Source organism: Eptesicus fuscus, chromosome 14 (assembly GCF_027574615.1).
Source record: "Eptesicus fuscus isolate TK198812 chromosome 14, DD_ASM_mEF_20220401, whole genome shotgun sequence".
In the NCBI taxonomy this organism is placed as follows: domain Eukaryota; kingdom Metazoa; phylum Chordata; class Mammalia; order Chiroptera; family Vespertilionidae; genus Eptesicus; species Eptesicus fuscus.
The window spans coordinates 25,284,052-25,307,318 of record NC_072486.1 but is presented as its reverse complement, the minus strand read 5'-3'; the positions used below and the strand labels follow the sequence as shown (position 1 = coordinate 25,307,318).

Below are 23,267 nucleotides of genomic sequence, written 5' to 3'. Positions count from 1 at the left end.
TGCTTATGATTTCAGAATCAGTAGGTAATTGTAAGGATTAAATGAGACGACCATCAGGCAGAGCTGTGTCTAGCACTTAGTAAGTGCTCAATACATGTTAGCCACCATGTGAAGATGGTGTCCATGTAGTTATGTGCTACAGCATCATGGAACCCGGTAGCCCAACTCAGAGCTTGTACTCCTAACCATTCCAGTAGACTGCCTCCTAGGGGCAAGTTCACATAAATTAAATCATTAGAATATAGTCTGCACTAGGGGGAGTGGTGTGATAAAAAGATGACAAATTAGGCAAAGCTTAGTTCACAGGAGGTTTTATATGCCAGGCTAGGGAGTTTGGCCTTGGTCCTATGTGAGGAATGAGGGAATGCTGGGGTTTTAAGCAGTGAAGTGACATGTCCCAATTTGCATGTTAGCATCATCACTTCAATAGCAGTGCAGAGGGATGAATGAACACCATAGGGAGGGGTTAGAAGAAAAGGCCCTTAAAATCTTCCTTTTTCTAGTTTCCTTGTATATAGAAAACTCAGTTGGCCAATTTGACCTGCTTGCTTCCAAGTAGAGGGGATGTAGCGTGATAGAAACTTGAGGTGTTCCAAGTATATCAGCATGAAATATGCTTCCTCTCAGTTGGTCCTCACAGCTGCAGATAATGTGGATCCAGAAGGTTTAGGCCAATGCTCAATGCTGTGCAAAGCAGGGAAGGAAGTGCCTTTGCAGATGGAGAGGAGCAGCGGAGCCCTGGGGACCACAGCAGGCTCCGAGCCAGCCACTAAACCCTGTTCAGCATCGTCTAGACCTGTTTGAGTGATTTGGTCTAATTAGCCTGTCCAAAAAGGAATCTTCAAATTTTAATGGTACATAGTTGTGTTTGCAAACTTCCCTCTGCCAAACATGGGCTCTAGCAGTGAGGGTTTGATGGCCCACAGTGGCTTGGCTGGTAGCCAGGGGGGTGCTTTAATGACTTTGTATAATTTAATGATTTCATTCAGAAAGAAAAATTTGGTTTAGAGAAGGGGAATAAATAAATGAGGCAGTAGCCATCTTGACAGGTTAGGCTTGCTGAGAGTGTGTCAGATAATCTTCTGCTGAGACGCATTTCTGCTTCAAATCTAGTTGGAATTGGGGCTTTTCGTTGTCTCTACGACAGTCTTGCTGCCACAGCCTGAGGAGTGGGGAGAGCTCTGGAGACAGAATTGTCAAAGTTTTCTGATCAGAGCTCTGCCTCTAGCTGGCTGTGTGAACATGGGAGCCTGCAACTCCATGGCTTGCAATAGCTCATCCACTCAGTGAAAGACTCAACTAGGCATTAGGAAGGAGGAGAGAGAGGAAGAGAAGGGGCGGGGGGAGAATGAAGAAGAGGGGAAAAAAGAAGAAAATAATTTTCACTAACATAGTGTTTGATCGAGTTTTCTGAGCATCATGCAATGTGGTTTCCACACCTCATCCCAAAATCTCACAGCAGTACTTCCATAGCTCTTCGTGGATCTTCTCAGCTGTATGTTTTTATGATCCTGCATTGATGAGAGCTCTATGAATAGTGTGGAATGGAAGAAGATGGAGACAAAGCCTCGCTGTATAATAGGAGTGAGATTTAAAACATTAAGGCTACCTCAGCAATGGACACAAGCAGGGTAGGGGTGGGGATTGGCACACGTGGAGAAAACGTCCCATTTCACTAGAGCACATGATCAAATCATGGTGGCCATGATTTTGTTTCTGCCTCCTTTGTGGTTCCTCCTGAAGACTGCATTACAGCCAGGGCTGTAATAAGTATATGGGTACCAAATAATACTTACTTTAAATCTAGTTGGGTCCCTGCTCTCACTCTTCCATCAAAACCGAAGGCCTTAGCCTAGCTCCAAACTGTCACATAGCTTCCCACCTGACCACTATTCCTGTCCTTTGCTGCCTTCTTGCACAGCTTTTCTTCCCTTGCCCTTGAACGCATGTCCATTCTCTCCTGACTGCACACCTTTCTTTATCATGTACCCAGATTGATTCAACTCAGGAGCATCTTTTGTGGCCAGACATTGGGCTTAGAACTGGGAATACAGAGAGAATACTTAATCAAGTGTCCCATGGTTATGTGCCTTTAAAAACAAACTGTAGAATGCAGTGGGAGCCCAGAGTATCTAACTTAGATGAGATAGATGCTCAAACCCTTTTCCCTGCCCATTGTACCTGTCCTTTAAAGCCAAGCTCATGCCTGAAATAAGCCCAGCTCTACCTGAATACCCATCTGTGTTCCTTAGTTTAAATGCTTTCTCTAGTCTCAACAGGATTTAGAATCTGTTTCATACAACTTGAACCATGATTTTATATTCTGGCTTTTGAACTGTCCTAGCTGCTGTACACTCATCATCCCCAAATCCTACCACCATCCAACAATAGCTATCACTGTACATCTTTCCAGCCCTTTGTTTCTATGATGAGCCCTAACTGGAATGTCTCCCTTCTCTTTTCTGTTGCATACCCTCTTCCTACCTTGCACATTTTTGTGTCTGGGTAGGCCATTGGACACCAAGAAGCTGTAATTATTATTAGTACAGTTAACCTATTTTAATAACACACCTTATAGCCTTTACCACTGGCAAAGCATTTCTACTTTCATTATGTCATTGTTTCACACAACAACTTTGTGGGCCGAAACCGGTTTGGCTCAGTGGATAGAGCGTCAGCCTGCGGACTCAAAGGTCCCGGGTTCGATTCCGGTCAAGGGCATGTACCTTGGTTGCGGGCACATCCCCAGTGAGGGGTGTGCAAGAGGCAGCTGATCGATGTTTCTCTCTCATTGATGTTTCTAACTCTCTATCCCTCTCTCTTCCTCTCTGTAAAAAATCAATAAAATATATTAAAAAAAAAAACAAAACAAAACAACTTTATTATGTAAGTAGCACAGAAGTTACCATCCCTGATTCACAGATGATAAAATAAATCTTAAAGTAGCCAAGAAACCCATCTTTTACAGATCCTGTAACAAAAGGTCATGCTGTCTCTGGGGGAAAATATGTAGATAATTTATCTACCACAAAATTTCTAATGGGAAAACTGTCTTCCTGGGTCATGGCACTGCTAAGTAAGTATCTAGGGATCCTTAGAACTCTCTTTTGACACTAGTTGAAGCAATGTGGATTTACAATGCTTCTCAACAGAGCTGAGTGTGTCTGACCCTCATTATCCTGGTGTTTAAGGCCTTCCATTATTTCCTCTGTTGAACTACCTGCCATTCACTGTACACATCTTTCCATTGTTACACATTTGCACATGCTCTTTTCTCTTCTTGGAACAGTACTCTCTGCATTCCCATCTCTACATCCTTGCCTAGATCCCACCATTCCTCATCACCCAACTCCATAAAATGTCTGCTTCCCTTTCTTCTCTCTCTGTCCATACTCTTCCTGCCAGAAGTTGATTTTATCCCTCTTGAATTCCCATCACACACCTCTAAGCACTCTCCCTTATCATGTAGAGATTTATAAACAACTGTCATTTCCCTGCCCAAATGCAAAACGCTTTGAGGTCAAGCATCTCTCTTTATTCAATTCCATAGCCCCCATAGGATGTAGCCCATGCCTTGTACATAGCAGTTTCTCAAGATCCTGGGTCCAATTACAATGAATAGAAGAATTATTACTAAAGGGGTTAATTTAGGTTGGGTGAGGACACCCAGCATGAAACTGAAATAGCTGAGAACAAGCAAAAATTTCAGAACCCCATGCTCTGACCACTAGACTATTTTTTTCCACTCCGAATAGGACAGTCATGGTCATTATTTTTGTTGTCACAGTTTCATTCTCACATTCACACTGAGCCTTTGAAGTGAAATCTCTCCTGGTACCACTGAGGTTGTTTTTCTGTTTGGGGGGGCATTCAGTAGAAGGTTTTGAAGTCTCCGGTGAAGTGGTGCTCAGTTTATTCTCTAGAGATTCAGATTCTTTTGACCATCTTGATGTTTCAACAGCTTGAAAAATGAAGGAAAGAAACATGTCTGTCTAGACTGACCAGAAAGTAAAAACAAGGGGCACTTTGAAATCTGTGAATCTGACCACAACTGAGAGTTGTACATAATCCAAGTAACTGGAAAAATCAGTCACTTGGATTAGACAAATGCTTTTCTTAAGACTCTCAAACTGCTAACTTTCTTCTTTTATAATTAATAGAAAATTATTACACTGACAGACAAGGAACTTTGTATTTGATGGGAAAACTTGACGTTGAAACCAGGGGAAATAATTTAGCCCCAAATTGAGTTGTTAATGTCAGGATAAAAGCAAACAAATGTGTTAATGATCTTCCCTGAGAATTGGACTGTGATAAATTCTGATGTATTTCCAGATGGAAAATATATCAGTTCTCTCTGGGCTGGGGATTGGACACCAGAATGAGAAAATGCTGAACTGGAAGTCAGCACAAAGCACTCAGAAGACCTTATTTCCATTTTCTAGAGAATATGAATGCTGAAGAGATAGATAATTCCAATTTCAAGGAACCAGATCTGTGGGGTTCTAGCACCCATGATGAGAGGGGGGATTCTAATTTTCATAACAAGGATGTCTTTACTCTGCTGGTTGGAATTGTGTGCGTGTTGGTTTCAAGATGCAGTATTGTCTTGCTGTTCTTTTGTGCATTCAGTCATCTTACCATCCAACAGATATTTATTGCCATTTACCACATATCCAGCTATTTTCTAGGTGCTGTGGAAACAGCAAAGAGGAGACACAGTGAATGATGTTGTAGAATTCCTTTTCTAGTGATGGGAGGCAGGCAATAAATACGTACATACATAAATTTATAAAATCAGATAGTTATCAGTGCTATGAAATATTTTTTAAAATCAGGGTAAGGGAAAAGCAAGTGTCTTATGTGAGTGTAGAATGGCATGAGGCATGTTGCTATATTATACAGATTGTTTAGGGAAGACCTCATAGATTATGTGAATTTGAACAGGGGCCCGAATGGGAGGGGATTTAGGAGCTGAGTGAAAAGGGTGAAGGGATTAAGAAGTACAAATTGGTAGTTACAAAATAGTCACAGGGATGTAAAGTACAACATAGGACTATAATCAATAATATTATAATAATTATGTATGATGTCAGGTTAGTATTAGACTTATTGGGGGATCACTTCTTCAATTATGTAAATGTCTAACCACTATGCTGTACATCTGAAGCTAATCTACCTAATAAAAGAGTAACATGCTAATTGACCATACCTTCATGACATCCACCAGCCAATCAGGAGTGAGTATGCAAATTAACCCAATAAAGCTGGCAGGTTAATTTGCATACACCAGCGTAGAGTGGCTGGGGATGGGGCGGGATGCTTGCGTCGTCACCATGGTGACAAGGCAGGCATTCCGCACCACCCCAGCTGCTCTGGTCCTCTGGACAGCGAGGGAAGGCAGAAAGGTGGCTCCAGCCAGAGGGAAGGCAGTGCCAGCAGCCATGGGAACAAAGGCCCATTCTTGCATGAATCTTCATTTGTGCATCGGGCCACTAGTATAAAATAATATTGAATGTCAACTGTACTTAATGGAGAGAACTAATTGTGTATGCCTCCGTGAGTTACTATGAGGATTAAATGGGATAATGGACATAAAACAGTTACCACAAAACTTGACATATATGATTCACTAAATCGATAGCTATTTTTTTTTCATGATGCCTAAAACAGACCTGAGCACACATTAGGTGGTGAGTAAACACCTAGTGACTATGACCAGGACAGGAAACAAAATAAAGGACCAGGAACCTCACAGTGAGTGTGGAGAGTCTCTGGGTAGTTTAGACAAGTTGTTGCTGTCAGTGAAGATGAGACCTAGTGATCAAGAAAAGGAAACTTAAAGTTTACAATTGAACTTAGTTCAACATTTTCAGCTAAAACGTTGGGGATAGACACCACTGAGAAAATGTACTCCTTAGAACTACTGTGGAAATGAGACTATTAACATTTAAAACAGTCAGGAATATTTACTTAACAACAATGTGGGAGCAAATAAATATGACTAATTAATGCATCCTACTCCCAAGAAATTCTGATTCTTAGACGAAGAAAACTCATAGACATAAAGGGGTGTGTTCTACTTAAAATGAAAGTGTGGTAAATAAAGTAGAGAATGATAAATGCCATACTCTTAAACATTATAGTTCTTTGATTGGGTGAAAAAAAGTTAAGAGAAACCTGTGAAGGGTTAAATGAGGAAGAAATCCCTTCCAAGAAGAAGAGCAGGAGAGATGGGGAATAAGGAGGTATTTGAATCAGATCTTGTAGCATAGCTGGATTTTACTTGTGAGGAAAGCTATTCAAGGCCTTGAACACTCCAGGCAAAATCCTGCCCTTGTGCTTTTGTTTCCCCTACCTAGAATGCTTTACCCAGGTATCCACATGGCTTGATACCTCAGTTCCTTGAGTCTTTTTTTTTTTTTTCATGCCACCTCTCAGTAAGGACCCCTAGCCATCTATGTAAAATTGTGATACCTACCTCTCTGCCTCCCTTACCCACTTTGCTTTTCTCTTTAGCATTTGCAACTCTAATGCTGCATACTTGACTTATCTTCTCTATTATGCAAGCTCCATGAAGGCAGGAAGTTTTGTCCATTTTGTTCACTGCTATCTCTTTAGCACCTGGAATAGTGCCTGAGGGAGCAACATGAACAAAAGGACAGATGGAAATGTGGGAGTTTGTGCAGCAAACAAAGTACCCGTGCAGACTGACTGGAGTGTGTGTGTGGGCAAGAGCAGGGGAGGATGAACACAGCAGAAGAAATTCAGGCAGGAGCCAGATTCTAGAAGACTTGAAGACTAGACCAAGCAATCCAGCTTTTGTTTTACACATCATGTGCACTATTGAGGACTGTCACTGTTTTAAGTGGATTAATCTGAGTGTTCTTTGTAGCAAGGCTAAGGATAGAGAGAGGCTGGAGGGAGGAATGCCAGCTTGGAGGCTATGACAGTAGGCTACATTAGAGGTCGTAGTGGCCTTAAGCCAAAGAGAAGGAGGTGAAAGTGAAGGGGATACAAAGAGATAGAATTAACAAGATTTGATCCTATTAATAAAAGGAATGCTAGAGAACATGTAAGAGTGGGATGACACAGATGTGCCACTGATGTGATGACTGCTGACATTAATAGTCAGAGTTGATGATACTTAGTGATGGAAGGTACCACTCTCTTCTCACAAACAATTTCTTCACAGGTAAAATAATATTTATAAATGGTTTTTATTTCTTTTATCCTAGTTTTCACTAATTAACATAACAATAACTGTGTTAGTACCTGGAGACCTGGAAGGTTTTACTTTACTGGGGACATATCTCCAGTCGCTGCTGAAAGTTACATATGGTGATATCTCTGGTTCTGTGACCCAAGTTTTCTTTTCCACGGGCAGTGTTCCCTCCTAAGGGGATTTGCACATTTGGAAGAAATGGTAGAGGAAACAAAAAGTAGGAGATGGAGTTAGCCAAAATCCAAAACAGGCAGTAAAAGTCATTTAAGTCTGAAAGAGAAAGCTCGGAGTCCCTTCTCTCTTTCTAAGCAGCCAAGAATTACTTTGCATTTTCAAGTGTTTTGAATTATTGCCCAGACTCTCTCTCTCTCTCTCTCTCTCTCTCTCTCTCTCTCTCTCTCTTCTCTCTCTCTCTCTCTCTCTCTCTCTCTCTCTCTCTCTCTGTGTGTGTGTGTGTGTGTGTGTGTGTGTTTGCCATCTATATAAATAAGGCTGTCAAGGATAGACAGAGTTTGTGCCCTACTCAACTCTTGAGGCCTATTCACATGAAGTACAATGGCAGTGTTGCTTTCTGGAACTGTGCCATGGATGAATCTGGCTTTGAGGGGTGGCTCTGCTCCTTCAAAATATCTCCCTCTAAGATTCTGCAAGAACTGCAGTTTTCCCTTAGAGATTAATTTCTTTGGATTACCATTCTCTAATCCATTAGTATCAATTGGTTCATCTAACTGATTTCTTCTGTGGCTGAAGGCTTCATGACTTTCTTAGAAAGTTTGGGAGATGAAGGCCTGAAAATGTAAAAGACTAAGTGAAAGGAAAGATGAGAGGGGTAGTTTTTGACAACAAACTTGGCCTATTTCATACACCGTTGAGTCAAGGGCTTTTCTGCTTTGAGCAGTGCTGGAGAATTAAATTGGAGTCAGATGATGATTGGCCTTAAATGCTGAGCTAATCTTAGAAATAAGGAGCCATTAAAGATGTTTAAGGAAGAAAGTATATGAAAATACAGATCAATCAGCCTTCCCATCCCAAACATCAAATGCTGAAGTTACCCATGGACATCTCTGAGAAGAGCATTGTTCTTTTCCTAGTCTCTGTCCTCCCATGCAAGCCGATTAATCCACACTAACTCCATTCAACACATATTTACTGCATGCATATTATATGTCAGCACAGTTATGAGTTTCAGAAACAGCTGCTAAAAAGTACTATTCTCTGGCTTCCCCTCTTCGTTTTGAATATTTTCTTTCATTTCCTCTCATTTGCAATGCCTTGGGTGACATTCCATCAGGAAGTAAACTTTCCAAGTACTGTCATGTTAGAGCCTTCGGAGAGAACTGATGTGGCCTAGAGTGTTAACAGGAGTGCTCTGTTTGATGAGAAATGTATGTTTTCTTTACTCGGGCCAGATTTTTCTAGACCAGAAAGTGAAGGTGTTTTAAATATTAGCATGTAGTATATTTAACAAAGTGCTTACTGAAAATCCCACAAAATATGTCGTTCCTGCATATTTTTAAAGCACAGAGGCGCTCACCTTGGTTTGTGTAAGCATTCAGTGGTGCATGTTATACTTTATTTTGGCCGCTGTGATAGGTATAGGGAGGGTGGCTCTCTTTGGACGCCTGGCAAAATTGGCAAGCTGTACACGAAGCTGGTCCAAGGGTAGGGTGACTTGAGTGAGTTCTCAATGTCTGCTGTACAAACACAGGTCTAAATTCACAGTTCAATTCATCACACTCACTGGCAACTGAACCATCCTAAGTCAAGTTCTCATTATCTATTGCTTGGACTACAACTATAGCTTACCCTCTAACTTTCCTCTCATTCCAAGCTCTCCACATTGTCTCCATATTCTTAAACAAAATCAGACTTTGTCCACCGTGTTTTTAAAAGCCTCCAGTTTCTCTGTGGGGCTGGTTGGCAGCAGTATTTTCATCAAGAATCAGGTGGCCCCTTAGAGAGAGATATCAGAATGTGAATAAAGGGCTGTCTGGGAAGGAGATAAATGAGGTTTCAAAAGCTATATTTAGCATCACCAATACCTTGAATTCCTTCGAGAATTTTAAATAACACTCAGGGACTAAATGAAATCTATGTTTCTTAAAAGTGGGAAACTGATCTCCGGAAAGAAGTTCAAACTTGTTTGGTCCTACAGTGTCCTAAACAGTGTGCTTCAAAACTCCTCCCTTTCCAGAAAAATCACCCATCTTTATATTACTAGTCTTAGTATTTGACATTGACGAGACTAACAAGAGTAGGTCTTTGAGGGACTTCCATCTGATTGTGGAGATGGATACATAAACCTAATTTCAAGGGGACTAAGATGTGTTGTCATAGAGATACGTAGAAGGTGGGTTGGTGGAACAATGAAGGGGCTCAACAGATTTGCTTGGGGGGAAGTATAAAGCTCCAGAGTTGCATGAGAAAGGGCTAGTAATGACACCTCCTGGATATTGGAGGGAAGCTCAACACAGGCAGAAAAAAACAATGTGCAATGCATTTGAGGCATGAACCTACTGGGACATCGGGTAACTGTGCATTGCCCACAATGGAAAATGAGCTGGAAGAAAAAAAAAGGAGCTATGGGGCTTTCACACTAAAACTTTTAGGGAGCTACAGAAAGATGTTTTGATGGAGAAAGGATACATAGATGTATTTTTTTTTAATGAAACTACTATAAATATAGAGCAAGATGGGCAATGGGAGGAAGACCAGTAAAAAAAAGCTACTATAATACTCCAGGCAAGAGATGGTAATGGCCTGGACTAGGGCAGTGCATTAAAGACAGAGGTGAACTTGAGACAGATTTTGGAGGGGGAATTGAAGGGACTCAGGCCCTTTCTTGCTGGCTCCGATGGAAAAGAGGACTTGAAGGGGGTTGAAAGTGGTACTCTGGTGTCCTGCTGTGACCGCATTCAGATAGTGGTCCCCATGAGGCAGGATGGAGAATGCAATCAAAGGGGCAGATCTCTGCAAAAGGCAGGCGTTCTGCTCTGAGCATGTCAGGTGTGAGGTGCCTGGGGAACATTTGTGTTGGAATGTACCGCACAGGCCCGGAAGGGCCATCTCAGCTGGAGATACCCATTTGTGACGTAAATGTCATCCAGAGTGGCACTGGATGTGAGAAACAATGAGGCCAAAGTCAGAACTGCAAAGACTCTCTTCACCAAAGTGCATTATTTTTTTTTTTTGATTGAAAGCAAATTTATATTTGAGTGTTAACTCTGTTTTTCTGTTGAAATATTTTAAATATGTTATAAAAAGAATCACCATCTGAAGCGTCTACACATAGAATTATATTAAAGTGGCTAGGGCATTTGTTCTGACATTGAAAGCAATACATCTAAAACGAAAAAAAACAAAACAAAACAAAAACATAAATGTGCCTTTGTATCGCTCCAAACCTGTCCACCAACAACAGCACAGCAATAAGCTTGATTTAGAGTTGACTCTGTGTTCTTGCCATTTCTTTTATCTTTCGGAAACTAGTTTCTATTTATTTCTGAGCCACAAATTACTTTATCAACTCCAACATTCACACTTTTTTTTCACATTAGAATTGATGATGTGTTATGGTTTAATTAGCAGTATCATTTTTTTCTTACTGGTACATATAGTAATTGTGCATCTTATAGTCGTTGGCCTGTTTGACTCAAAGTCATGTGGTAAATTGCCTTGTGCCTCTACCTGTTGGCAGCAGCAAGGTGGCCTTTAAAATCGAGAAGGTTGGAGTGAAATGGCCTGCTGAGCTCCCTGCTGTCCTGCACCTGACCAGACTTAGCAGTCTCCCATGCAATGGCTCGTGGAAAGGCCACAGTCCCCTCATGGAAAACCAAGAACAGGGCAGCAAGGGCTCGATCCGGGCATTCACACCTTCTTATAATGGGGTTTTGCAGGCCCTGGGAGAGCTCAGGAAAGCGAGATCCCATTGACCTTATAAAACACAGCCATTCTCTTCACAGAGGGCTGCCCTGTGTCATTCCAGTTCTGGTTGCAAGCAACCGGCACCAAGTCCAGTGGGACTTATTAGAAGGAAATCTCATGCTGACACCGCCTCTATGAGATTTATTGGAAGGAAATCTGGCGCTCACTGAATCAACAGGAGGCCGAAGGAACAAGCTTGGAAAATGGCAGGGACCAGCCCCGACGGTGGGCCCCTGGAGCAATCTGACCAAGATGCTGCTGCTATGGCTTGTTAACCAAAACGAATCCTAACGTCCCCTCAGCTTTGTCTCCTGGCTCTAAAGACAAAGCCCCAGTTAGGAGCACCTGGTCTGACTGCCAGGTAACGAACTACCTGTGTCCTGGCCACCAGGAGATGGAGCGTACGATAATGTCTTCCCTTGGGCTTCGGGAAAAGAAAGCAGGGACCAGTATGTCCGCACCCCAGGGGCATCCAGACAGAAGGGTATTTTTATATTGTACTGCCAAGCAGTATCAACATCCCACTACCCTCCCTTCCCAGTGTCTCAGGTCTGTGAGGCCATCTGAGCAGTTCAACAATCCGACGGTGGCATATTCAAATCGACCACGTCAGTTTCATTGGAACCACAGACTGGGAGAGGAAACTAGCCCTGTGGAGCTCACACAAAGGGTCCGGCCTTGTGCTAAGTGTTACGGGTGATTGCTGCTGAACATGCAATTATTCATTCGTGGACCTTCCGAAACACTTAAGGAAGGAGGACAGTGGTTGCTCAAGATTTTCCCAACGTTAGAGGGAATGGATGCAGCAACGGGAGAGGCAGAATTTGGATGCTAAGTAAAATAATGTGTCCAAAAGATGCCATTGTTTGAAATTAGCCCCGTCACTGGCAGGTCATTAACTCCTGCCACTAGTTTAATTTCTGGTGTGGACCTGGTACAGGAAACCACACATGGGTGGTAATTTTTTCCCCCTCCGATCTCAGAGGAAATGTAACCGGGTATGAACTAGTGGCACCACTCATATATCAGTAGTCTGTAGTGGGTCTACATAAATCCTTTTCTTTAACGTTATTTAACTGTTTTGAAAATGGTTTCAACAGAAGTAATTCCAATTGCAGCAGAAAGGAAACCTGAGTCTTAAAGAAAAATACGCTCTCTTTGCTGAGCAAGGCAAACATATCAGTATGCGGAGAAACAAACCAGTCTCTTGTGTTATTTCCTTAACAAATCCACTGAAACTCTGACTTTGTGTCTTTGAAAGACTGATAGACAAAGAGTTCTGTGGCCACTACAAACTAATGCCTACAACTGGTTTATAACCACTTTAAAAGGGCAGGCACTGTTTAAAAAATTTGTTTCTCTCTTATTCACAGTATCTCATTATGGGACTTTGTAGATATTATAAACACAATAGATATTTGTTAGTTTGTGTGTTGTTGTTTTTTTTTAAAAAAAAACAACAACTTCATCAAACACATATTCTCTGGGGAAGGATTTTCTATTTAAAGAATTAGATAACCTAACATATTAGATAAACTAGCATATTGTTATCACAAACCTAGCCCTTTCTGTGGCCAAGCCCTTATAGGATAATATTTTTCCAATAAATTCTATGGGCCACTTTCTGTCATGATGCTGCTTTTTGACTCTTTCAGGAATTAATGTTTAAAGCAAAAGCCCTTATATCTGTGAACGGTGAGAACTTGATACTATTTAAGCTGACTAATTCAAGTCATTTGATGAAACCGGCTTCATTTCAAGAACTAGAAGATGAGTATGTAGAGACCACATGGCTCTGATAAAAGTACAACCCCATAGTGAATGGAACTGATCATAAATTAATGTCGAATTTGACCCACTTCACCCGTTGGTGAATGAGATGGAATACTTTGTTATTAGTTTTACTTCCCCAAGATCTTCACCCTGGCTCACTCCCTTAACTAGTTGAATGTTTTACTCAAATGTCACCTCAGTGTGGCTTTTCCTGACCAGTCCATTTTAAATCTCTACTCTCCCTCCCCTTCCCTGCATGCCCAACCCCCTTTCCAGCTTTCTAGTTCCCCCCAGCACTTACCTGATACAGTGCATGTTTTGTTTATTGGTTTGAGGTTTCTTTTTAGCAACTCGAATAGAAGCTCCTTGAGCACAGAGATTTTTGTCTGTCTTGTTCTTTGTCATATTCCCAGCACCGGGTACATACTACTGGTAAGTGCTCAATAAATCTTCATTGACATACAAGCTAAGGCACCACCAGTTTGACGGTTTCTGGGTACGAGTATTCCCAACTCTCTTGATGGCTTAAGAAAGGATTATTATCCCCACTCAGCAAAGGAGGAAGCAGGGCCTCGCAGAGTTTCTCTGAATTGTGTAACATCAAGAGGCTAGCAAGTGGTAGACCCCAGCCTCGAACTCAGTTACTTCTCTTGATGTCCTGCTCCCACCCAAGTTGTGAGTCTGTCTGCCCAGAGGAATTTGTGGTAAGGATGGCTGGCTGGTGGGATCTCAGGGCAGTGGGTTCTGAAATGAAAACGAGAGCAGAATTTGGATGCAGCATGTATATTCTTGAATAATAAAACCACCCATCGCGTAGCTCTCCAGGATGTGAAACCTAACTTCTCCTCGGCGCAGCCTTATGTGGAAGAGCGGTCCATATTGAAGCCATGCGATGTCTACCTCCACGAACCCCTCCTTGTACTGCAACTGAATATCGTACCTGCTTGTACTTTAGGCCTTTCTCTTCCTCGGCATTTCTGTTTTATGTTGTGCTGTGGGCAGGGGGACAGCATGTGTAATGGCTTGACATGATTTGGAGGGGTTTTTTTTTGTATTTTTTGGTGGGGGGTGGGCCATGACTCGGTCTCCTCATCTATAAAATTAGCCTAATGGTACCAAGTTCTGATAAATGAGTGTGCATGTAAAGCATTCATCACTGCCATAGGTATTATTATTGTGTATCTCCTGTATCTCTTCTACTAGGGCATAGATCATAGACATAAGGCACTCGCCTGGCATTTTCGTTTGCTAGGGCTGCTGGCACAAAGTACCAGAAACTGGGTGGCTTAAACAGCAGGAGCTTCTGTCTCACAGCTGTGGATGCTAGAGTTCTGAGACCAAGGTGTTGGCAGAGTTGGTTCCTGCTGAGGCTCCGAGGAAGAAACTTTTCCATGACTCTTCCCTGGTTTCTGGCGGTGTGCTGGCAATCTTTGGTGTTCCTTGGCCGGTGGAGGCATCACTCCAATCTTTGCCTTCATCTTCCCAGGGCATTCTCCCTGTGTGTGAGTCTTTGTCTAAACCTCCCCTTTTTATGGGGATAATAGGTGCCCACTTTACTTCAGTATGGCCTCATTTTAATTAATTAGATCTGCAACAACCTTATTTCCAGTATGATCACATTCTGAGCTGTTGGGGTTAGGTCTTCAACATATGAATTTGGGGGTGCCCAGTTCAACACATAACAACACGGGCCTTGACCACCTTTGTTTGTTGGAGTTGCTGGCATTTAGTAAGCTTCAGGGTGTTGCTGCTGAATCCATTGCATTTTCTGAAAATGCCTCTAGAATGTTTAGGAATGGGGCCATTTTTCTCAGCAGATCAGTGTCCTTTGGAAAATTGCCTCCCCATCCAAGGTTTAGCAGAAGAGGACACTTCCCTCCAGCCAGTGCCTCACCAGGCTTTGTGTTAGGTCTTTGGATCATGAAGATACAACATGTGTTGGCAAATGTTTTATTCAGGAATTTCCAAGCAGGTTTGCAGTGGGTAGATAGCAGTAATATCTTTATATAGGGGTAAGGTCTTAGAGGCATTATTAACATTATAAAGATTTATTTATCTAAATATCTGGGTTCTTTTCAAAATTTCAGAGCAACTTTTTATATCCTCAGTATGTATTAATAAATGTATTATTAATAAATGACAGTTTTCTTTAAAAGTGTTTTACATTCTCTTCTGATATGTATATACTAGAGGCCTGGTGCACGAATTCGTGCACTGGTGGGGGGGAGTCCCTCAGCCCAGCCTGCCTCCTCTCACAGTCCAAAAGCCCTCAGGGGATGTCCTACTGACGGCTTAGGTGGGGAGCAGGCCTAAGCTGCAGTCTGGCCTCTCTCTGCAGGAGGCAACCTGACTGATCAGGGGAAAGCGCTGCCCCCATCACCACACTGCTGCTGCCACTGCCAGCTTCCGTAGCTGCCAAGGTGTTTTCATCAATACGGACTCCAGTCCCTTCACCACGAAAAAATGACAACTTTCTTTAGGCATTTTCAAGATGTCTGTTTCATAGGATATGACATTTCTTTCTTTCTTTCTTTCTTTCTTTCTTTCTTTCTTTCTTTCTTCCTTCCTTCCTTCCTTCCTTCCTTCCTTCCTTCCTTCCTTCCTCCCTCCCTCCCTCCCTCCCTCCCTCCCTCCCTCCCTCTCTCTCTCTCTCTCTCTCTCTCTCTCTCTCTTTCTTCTTTCTTTCTTTCTTTCTTTCTTTCTTTCTTTCTTTCTTTCTTTCTTTCTTTCTCTCTCCTCACCTGAGGATATTTTTCCATTGATTTTTAGAGAGCGTGGAAGACTGAGGGAAAGACAGAGAGAAACATCAATGTGAGAAGGACACTTTGATTGGTTGCCTCCTGCATGAGCCCTGACCTGGGCCCCGGTCAGGGAGGAGCCTGCAACCTAGGTACAAGCCCTTGAGCAGAATCGAACCTGGACCCTGCGGTCGGCAGGCCGAGGCTCTATCCACTGAGCCAAACCAACTAGGGCAGGATATGACATTTCTTAGACCCTCCAGTAGCAGACCTTCATTTTTTACTCCAGGAGTGAGGTGTAAAAACCCTAGATCACCTTCTTGGATTCTTATTAGGAAGGTTACCAAGAACACTGCGAGTGGCGTACCAGGAGCTTAGCCAATGAGCGGTCAGAAAAGGTGTTTCCTCTGCAGCTCACACGCAGAGGCGGGACTGCTGGCGAGGGCCTGCCCTCAGCCATGGCAGCTGCGTACGGTTCCTCTCCCTTCTCCCCTCCTAGCCTGCGCTCAGCCGCAGAGGCTGCAGGCAGGCCCACCCTCTCCTCTCTGGGCCTGCCCTCGGCCGTGGTGGCTTGGGCAGGCCCCTCTGTCTCTGTCTCTGTCTCTGCTCTGGGCCTCACCTACGCGCAGCCTCCTCCTGACTGGTCGTGACTGTTGCGGCATCCTGGCTAATTTGCATATTACCTCTTTTTATTTATATATATATGTATATAGATAGATAGTGTGGATATAAGGTAATAATGTTGATGACACAACCTATACACATGTGTTTAAAGTAATATATTTTAATGAAAAGTCCCACTTAAAATTTAATTATCTAAATTGCACTGCTATACTTTATACATCCATATTTTAAAAATTGATATTCCTTACACAAATCACTTGCTCAATATAGTGGGAACTTTTGAAGTTACTTTTTGGGCTATCCATACTTATTTATTTGGACATTTATGTATACATTTATAGGGCATTCTCTAATTGTTTGGTGCTGAAGTTTTGAGTTGATATGTCTCGGGATTTATTGTGATGGAAATGGGACTATATATAGAGCTTGAGATCTTATAGAAGGTTTGTAAATATTTGTTGAATGAATGAATATATGAATGAATGTATGGGGGAAGGAAATGAAGTCATTTATTTTAAACTCTATTTGAACCAACAAAATTAGTAACTTTCAGTGAATATAATACTTAGGAATGAGGGTAATATATTAAAAACTGTGAATAAAAGTTTTAGTTCTTTGGATCATTTTATTTTTATAAGTTGGATTTTCTTATGACATTTGGACTTTCCCCTACATCGTGACTGATGATTCCAAGAGGCCTACAATGAAAGGGGCCTCTGAGACAGGCAGGTTGAGAGCAGAGAGAGAGTGAGCACACATTTGCATAGGGCAGGAAGGGCACTATAACATCTGGCAGTGGTAGCCTCCTGGGTCCATTTGTTAGTGCTCATTAAATTCACATTAATGCATGAGCTGCTCTGGATGTGTAAATGCCATGTGGGTTGGTTGCTTTCTCAGAGGCCAATGGCAATGACTTTTGGGGGCCCTACCCCTGGTGGTTTACTTGCCAATGGCATTTGACCTGGGGTCAGACTTGTATTTAACCCTTTCCTGTAGGTCAAAAACAAATTAATTTGGTGAGAATTAAATTGGAAATGAGTCGTCTGTACAGCAGGTGTCCCCTGTGGAGAATGTGCCCCAGGTGGAAACATTTTAAGATCTGTTTTGGGGCCATCTCTGAAGAAGCTTCAGAGGTCAGAGAGGCAATTCCAAGACATCCCATGTGGTGAGGGCCTGGAGATGGAGGTAGCAGGTGCTGACTCAGGGCGGCTTTCTCAGCAACTTGGGGGGACTTTCAAAGAGGCTCCTTTTGGAGATAATTTATTTATATATTCATGAACATATATCTTGGGCATTCATTGTGGACTGATTCACTTAGAAGTTGCCCTAAATGATTAGAACTTTACCCTTTGCCCCTACCTCCCACCATCAACCAAAGGCTTTGATTTGAAGCAACAATAATAGTGCATTGCTCTCTTTCTTTTTTTCTAGAGGATGAAGATGATGAGGAAATGGTGGAACCTAAAATTGGCCACGATTCAGAACTGGAAAATCAAGACAAAAAACAGGAAGTGAAGGAAGGTATGGTGTGGGAGATACATTGTGTCATTAAGGGACTCTACAGGTAAGTAAAAATTAAATGTACACGCCCTGTGTGGGAAGGTTTTCTATGATTGTTCAATACATTACATTTAGCAGCATGAACTTCAATCTCCAAAGCAAGAGTCATTTTTTATTTTGACTGATAGAGGCAAATAGAGTGCAAACCATCCACAATTCCAGCAACAAATCCAGTCATGATTTCAGTAAAATTATTACTGAATAATGAGAAAATAAGACATTTGTTATCAATTGTTGTGCTATCTAGAAGCTTTATTATATATTCCCAATGATAACGTAACAAGAAAGCAAAACAACAACAACACACAAACAAACAAGAAAACTAAAGCAAAAGAGAAAATGGTTATGGGATATAAAGTACAGCATAGGGAATATAGTCAATAATATTGTAATAACTATGTATGGTGTCAGATGAGTACTATACTTATGGGGCGATCACTTTCAGAAGGCATAGAAATGTTCTAATCAGTACACCCAAAACTAATATAATATTGTATGTCATCTGTAATTGAAATTTTTAAAAATTATAACAAAGAAAAAGAAAGGGGAAGACAATACTACAGGTGCTGTTTCCCTAAAAATTATCCCTTCGAGATTCCCAGCCCTGCAGATAAAAGAGAACTCAGAAATTGTCATTCTTATTGACCAATGAGTGTCTGTGAGAACGGAGTGTGGATTTAAAAGATCCTTCCATATTTCCTACTGAATGCCCACCATATAGGTCAACATAACTCTAATTAGAAGCCCATTTGACTTAACATTTTAAAGACGCCTGTGGCTCTGGCACAATGTGTGTCATATGGTTGTCACTGGGGACGTTTGAGGGAAAGGGTACATACTGGTCACGTGTACTCACTTCAGTCTGCTCAGGCACTGAGGTTGGTTACGGTCAAGTTCTGGGGCACAATGGAGGGCAAGGAGTGGATTCTTCTTTAATAGTGGCATCCACAGAGGGGACAAAAGTTACTTTTCTTGAGAGATTCTAAATGGATTTGATTGAAGAGATTTCACATTCAAACTTCTACTAAGAACATATTTTTTTAAAGCTGGTGAATAAAATATCATTGACACAGGTGTAGCATGAGAAAAAATAAATCAGAATTTATTAAGATACCCTCTTCTTGCTTTTGCAACATGTCCTTAAGCTATACTGGGGGATAAGGAGATGGGGCACGTTTTGCGTGTCTTGGCACAGATCACCCCCACCACCACCACCACCACACACACACACACACACACACACACCCCAACCTCCAAATTGTCTACTCTGGCAAAATATTGCAACCACCTTCTTCACTTCTGAGCAGAAACACCCTCTAATTTCAGCTGTTACTCATGCTTCATGGAATTGATTAAAGTCCTGTTAAAAGTCAAGAAGACGTTTGCAATACATTTTCTATTACTGCTGCGCGGTGCGCTTTATTCTCTATTAATGGCTTTTCTGCAAATTAGCACATAATGGGTTAAAAGCATGTTTATGATGGCATCAATGGCATTTTTTTTTTCAAAGCAAGACAGTATTTTGCAAACTTTTGAAAGAATCTCTAGCAGATATAATCGTGGCGCCATTCACACGGCTGCATGGTAGTTAGGGCTGTGTCAGCACTCCCATTATGAACCCGGAGTTTCAGGGATTTATTACTCAGCCATAAAAATTTGCTCTGGGCTGAAACTTGACATACATGGTTTCAAACCAGTGAACACATTTTTGAGAAATCTGGCCTGTTTTGGAGTTTAAAAAAAAAAAAAGTGGTGAGGGAGATGGGAAAATAATCAGCGCTCACTAGCTTTTGACATTTTTGCCCATGTGACATCGAAATGCATTAAACAGTAAAGAAATATGGGTTTGATGTATGACTGTTTTCACTCTGTTTTCCACAACAGAGGAGAGAAAAACAGCAGGTACATTTTAGCTTTTAATCAAAATGTAGGGAATTTGTATGTGGGAGTGTCTTTGTGTCTTCAGGTTTGGAGGTTTGACACAACAGCATCGGAAACCTCACTCCTGTAAAATGCATGTCAGCTCCTAAACCTCACATTAACGTCCGTGGAGGATGCCCTCTCTATTAGTCTGGTTTGATTTGCTTGTTTATGAACTGATTTCGCTGTAAAATTCTCGTAAGAGCCATGCTCCTGTTTAATCTGATTTTAAATTTAAGCTTTGTGGGGTTTTATTTATTTATTTTTTGATATTCTTGAAAAACATTAAAAGATGTCATTTTTATATTGAAATTTAAAACTACATCATAGAAACAAGGCAAGACAAGTGAGTATTTTTAAAATAACTTTTAACCAAAAAAATGATATTGTAAAAGATTCAATAGAATTGTGAAATTCATGATGAATTTTACATTTTTACAGAGAAAAAAAATCCCAAGAACCCAAGAAACCAAAAGATATACTATATAATAAATAAATTAAAAAGAAACTAAAAAAGTACACCTTAAGGCTGGTAAGAAAACTTGAGAAAATAGGTTAAACTAATCATGAAAGGCATAAAAAAGTATTTTCATATGTAAAACCAAGATAAATTAACATTTCTACAATAAGTAGAATATAAAGTAAACCCTGAAATAAAATTTATACTAGATTTTAATTTTGCAGGACATGAATTCACAGAGTTAGGCAGCCATCTAAACTTTGAATTTCATGAATGCAACACATGTTATCACACTTGTTATTCAAGCTAAATATAACTGTTCAGGTACATTTTGCAAGTTTGAAATCCGTCATGTCATTTGGACCACATGTAAGTCAAATTCACATATTCTGCTTTTTATAAAGAATCTTTTTTTAAGGTCACTTTAAATGCAAAAATTATTGTTAGCTCTTGGCAGAAATAATAAAAATTTTGTTGCAAAAAAAACCCCTGCTATAATATTTCTTATAAGAAAATAAAATATTATAATGCCCATATTTTGCTCTGATATGCCTTATTAAATTAATCCTGCCCTTTTCATGCAGTGAACGTGTTAAAAATTTAACTAGGTTCCAGTGATAGGGAAAAGCTGCAGAAACAGATATTTCAGGGGGGACTTGGCGATTATCCTGGGGTAAAACTATTCTGATTCTAATTGTTTATGCTTGTATTTTGAACCTTCTGGATTCCATTAATCAACCAATTTTCTTTCATAAAATATGATGTGTGGAGAGGTTTCATCTCTGAATACAGCTTTTGAGTATGGTTCTTGGATGCTCCATTATATTTTCATTACATTGTAACAACATTTATCAATTTAAAGATTTTTAAGTATGGGAGGTTTTGGGTTTTTTTTTTCTTTTCAAAAATACCTGTGGTCCTACTTAACTCCTAAGTTGAATACTGTTTACGATGTCAAAAAACTACTTGTCTGCACATGCATCTTATTATTTTGTGCAAACAAATCTTGTCATTTGATCCCTGTTAGACATCAAAGCTTAATATAAGATATATCCTTTGTTTTGCTCCAGTAGCAATTTAATTTTAAGCCAAATATTGTATTGTCAAATATAATATCTGAAGAGGCTACTCTGAAGAGACTACTGCTTCACCTACCTGAACTTGGCCTTTGCAAATACACTTTGATCAGCCATTTATGTTTCTCTTAGAGAGAAGTTGTATGTCTTGAAAGATGAGATCAAAGTGACAATAAGCTACAGGGGAGAAAAAAAATTACAGAAAATTACACAGATACTATTTTTTAGTCAAGGTAATGGACCTGTAAGGAAAGATACAGGTAAAACAGAAGAAGCTGAAGAAGATAAACAGAGAATAGAGTTTTTTTTAGTATTATAAAAATGGAATAAAGGGGAAAATTCCTGTCTCTGCCTAATTTCAAGGGTGCCTCAGTCATCCATCAACAGTGACTAAGGCTAAATGAGGCTATTAAAATAAGACATTTTCCTTGGTCCTAGAGTACCCTTGTTTAGTGAAGTTTATTTATTTATGTAACAGTACTAACCAAAATAAAATAACCCTCACATTTTGTAGGGTTATTTATTTATTTTGCCTAGTTACATTGAGTAGTTTTACTGTTTTCTTGAACTTACATACAGGTGAAAAATTCAAATTCATACTAATATATAGGAGTTTTAAGAAGTAGACTACTAAATTGCTACCTAAAGAGTAATGATTAAATACTTAACTATTTGCCCAGTGTATTTATCTTTAACCCTTAAACCAGACTTAGTGTTTAGGTATCATGGCCTCCTTTGCCCAGAGACCTTTAACTGCTTGAAGAATCGAAGCTAACGTATGGCACAGGAAATGTTGATTTTGTAGAGTTCTTGTTATGGTCCTTTCACTATTTCTCAGGCCAGTATCTGGGCAGTTCTGCTCAGCAGAAGTTAATGGGCGTTCTTGGAGAGTCCCAGCAGACACTGGCATCTTTCGGGTTCTGGAGACTTCAGCAGCAAAGAAATGTTTCTAACTATATTTAAAAACTATGGGATGGGCTGTTTTTGGAGATCTTCTGCTGGAGTGGATTTATCATTTTTTTGTTATAATGTTACCTGGAGAGCGTTTTTCAAGGTGCGAACCAACTACACCAGGGTCATGCTAGTTTCTCGTACGAGGACAGATTTTGGGGTCCATCTCTCCGGACCTCCTGCATTGTGGTCTGGGGCAGGAAAGGGGCGGTGGGAAGGGGAGAGGCATTATGAACCTGGAAAGTTTGCGATCCACTCCATGGCTCTGCAGAAGAGCTTTGGACAGTTCCCATTTCTCAGAACAGTGGCTTTGAGATAGCATGAATAGAAGCAAGTAATGTTTACATAAAACACTATGCTCCAGGTCTGCACCTGAAAGAGTCCTCTGACCATGTGGCCATATGGGCATTGGTCCTGGTTATACGGGGATGGTGGTAGAAGTGTTTGGAAAAGCCAGTGGCTGAGTGATTCCACCAGGGACCCACCTGTAATTGTAATGCACTGCCCCCTTCCGTAGCTTAAACGTCAGGCACTTCTGGTGCCATGGAAAGAGGCATCCATCAAACGTGGACTGAAGGCTCCCAGCCCGGAGTTGAATGGGGTTCCTGAAGAACCACAAAGGCTCAGCTGACAGCTTCTGCCCTTGAGGGTTTCTCAGTCTGGGAGAGTTCCTAATCCTTCATCGGTTTATGTAAACCCTGCTACTGAAGAAACAGTTTATGTAACTTAATTGTGACTCTGAAGAGAACTTTCTTTCAGATACCGTGACACATTGCTGGTTTTTTCATCTTCTTTGCCTCATTTTTTGCATTTTCAGGATTCGTGATAAGCTTAACCATGCTAGAAAAGTGAGGCATATAAGCGATTGTGAGGTGTCTTACAGAAGCATTTATTTGTTCCATGTGTTTGTGTACAAACAGAAGATATTTGGGGTGAAAGTGGGTTTGGAAGGACATGTCAGGTTTTGAGTGGAATGTATATAGCAATCAGTCAGCCTTATCAGCTCACCATCTAAA

General features: G+C 41.0%; 1 protein-coding gene across 4 annotated transcripts in view; it reads left to right on the top strand.

Moving 5' to 3' along the window:
* Positions 1-23,267, top strand: part of DYNC1I1 (dynein cytoplasmic 1 intermediate chain 1) — a 246,102-nt gene that overhangs the window by 111,199 nt on the left and 111,636 nt on the right. For all 4 annotated transcript variants that reach the window (XM_028156766.2, XM_028156777.2, XM_028156775.2 and 1 more), the window contains one exon: positions 17,716-17,805. In XM_028156766.2, the coding sequence (XP_028012567.1) occupies positions 17,716-17,805 (90 nt within the window). The remainder of the gene's footprint in view (positions 1-17,715; positions 17,806-23,267) is intronic.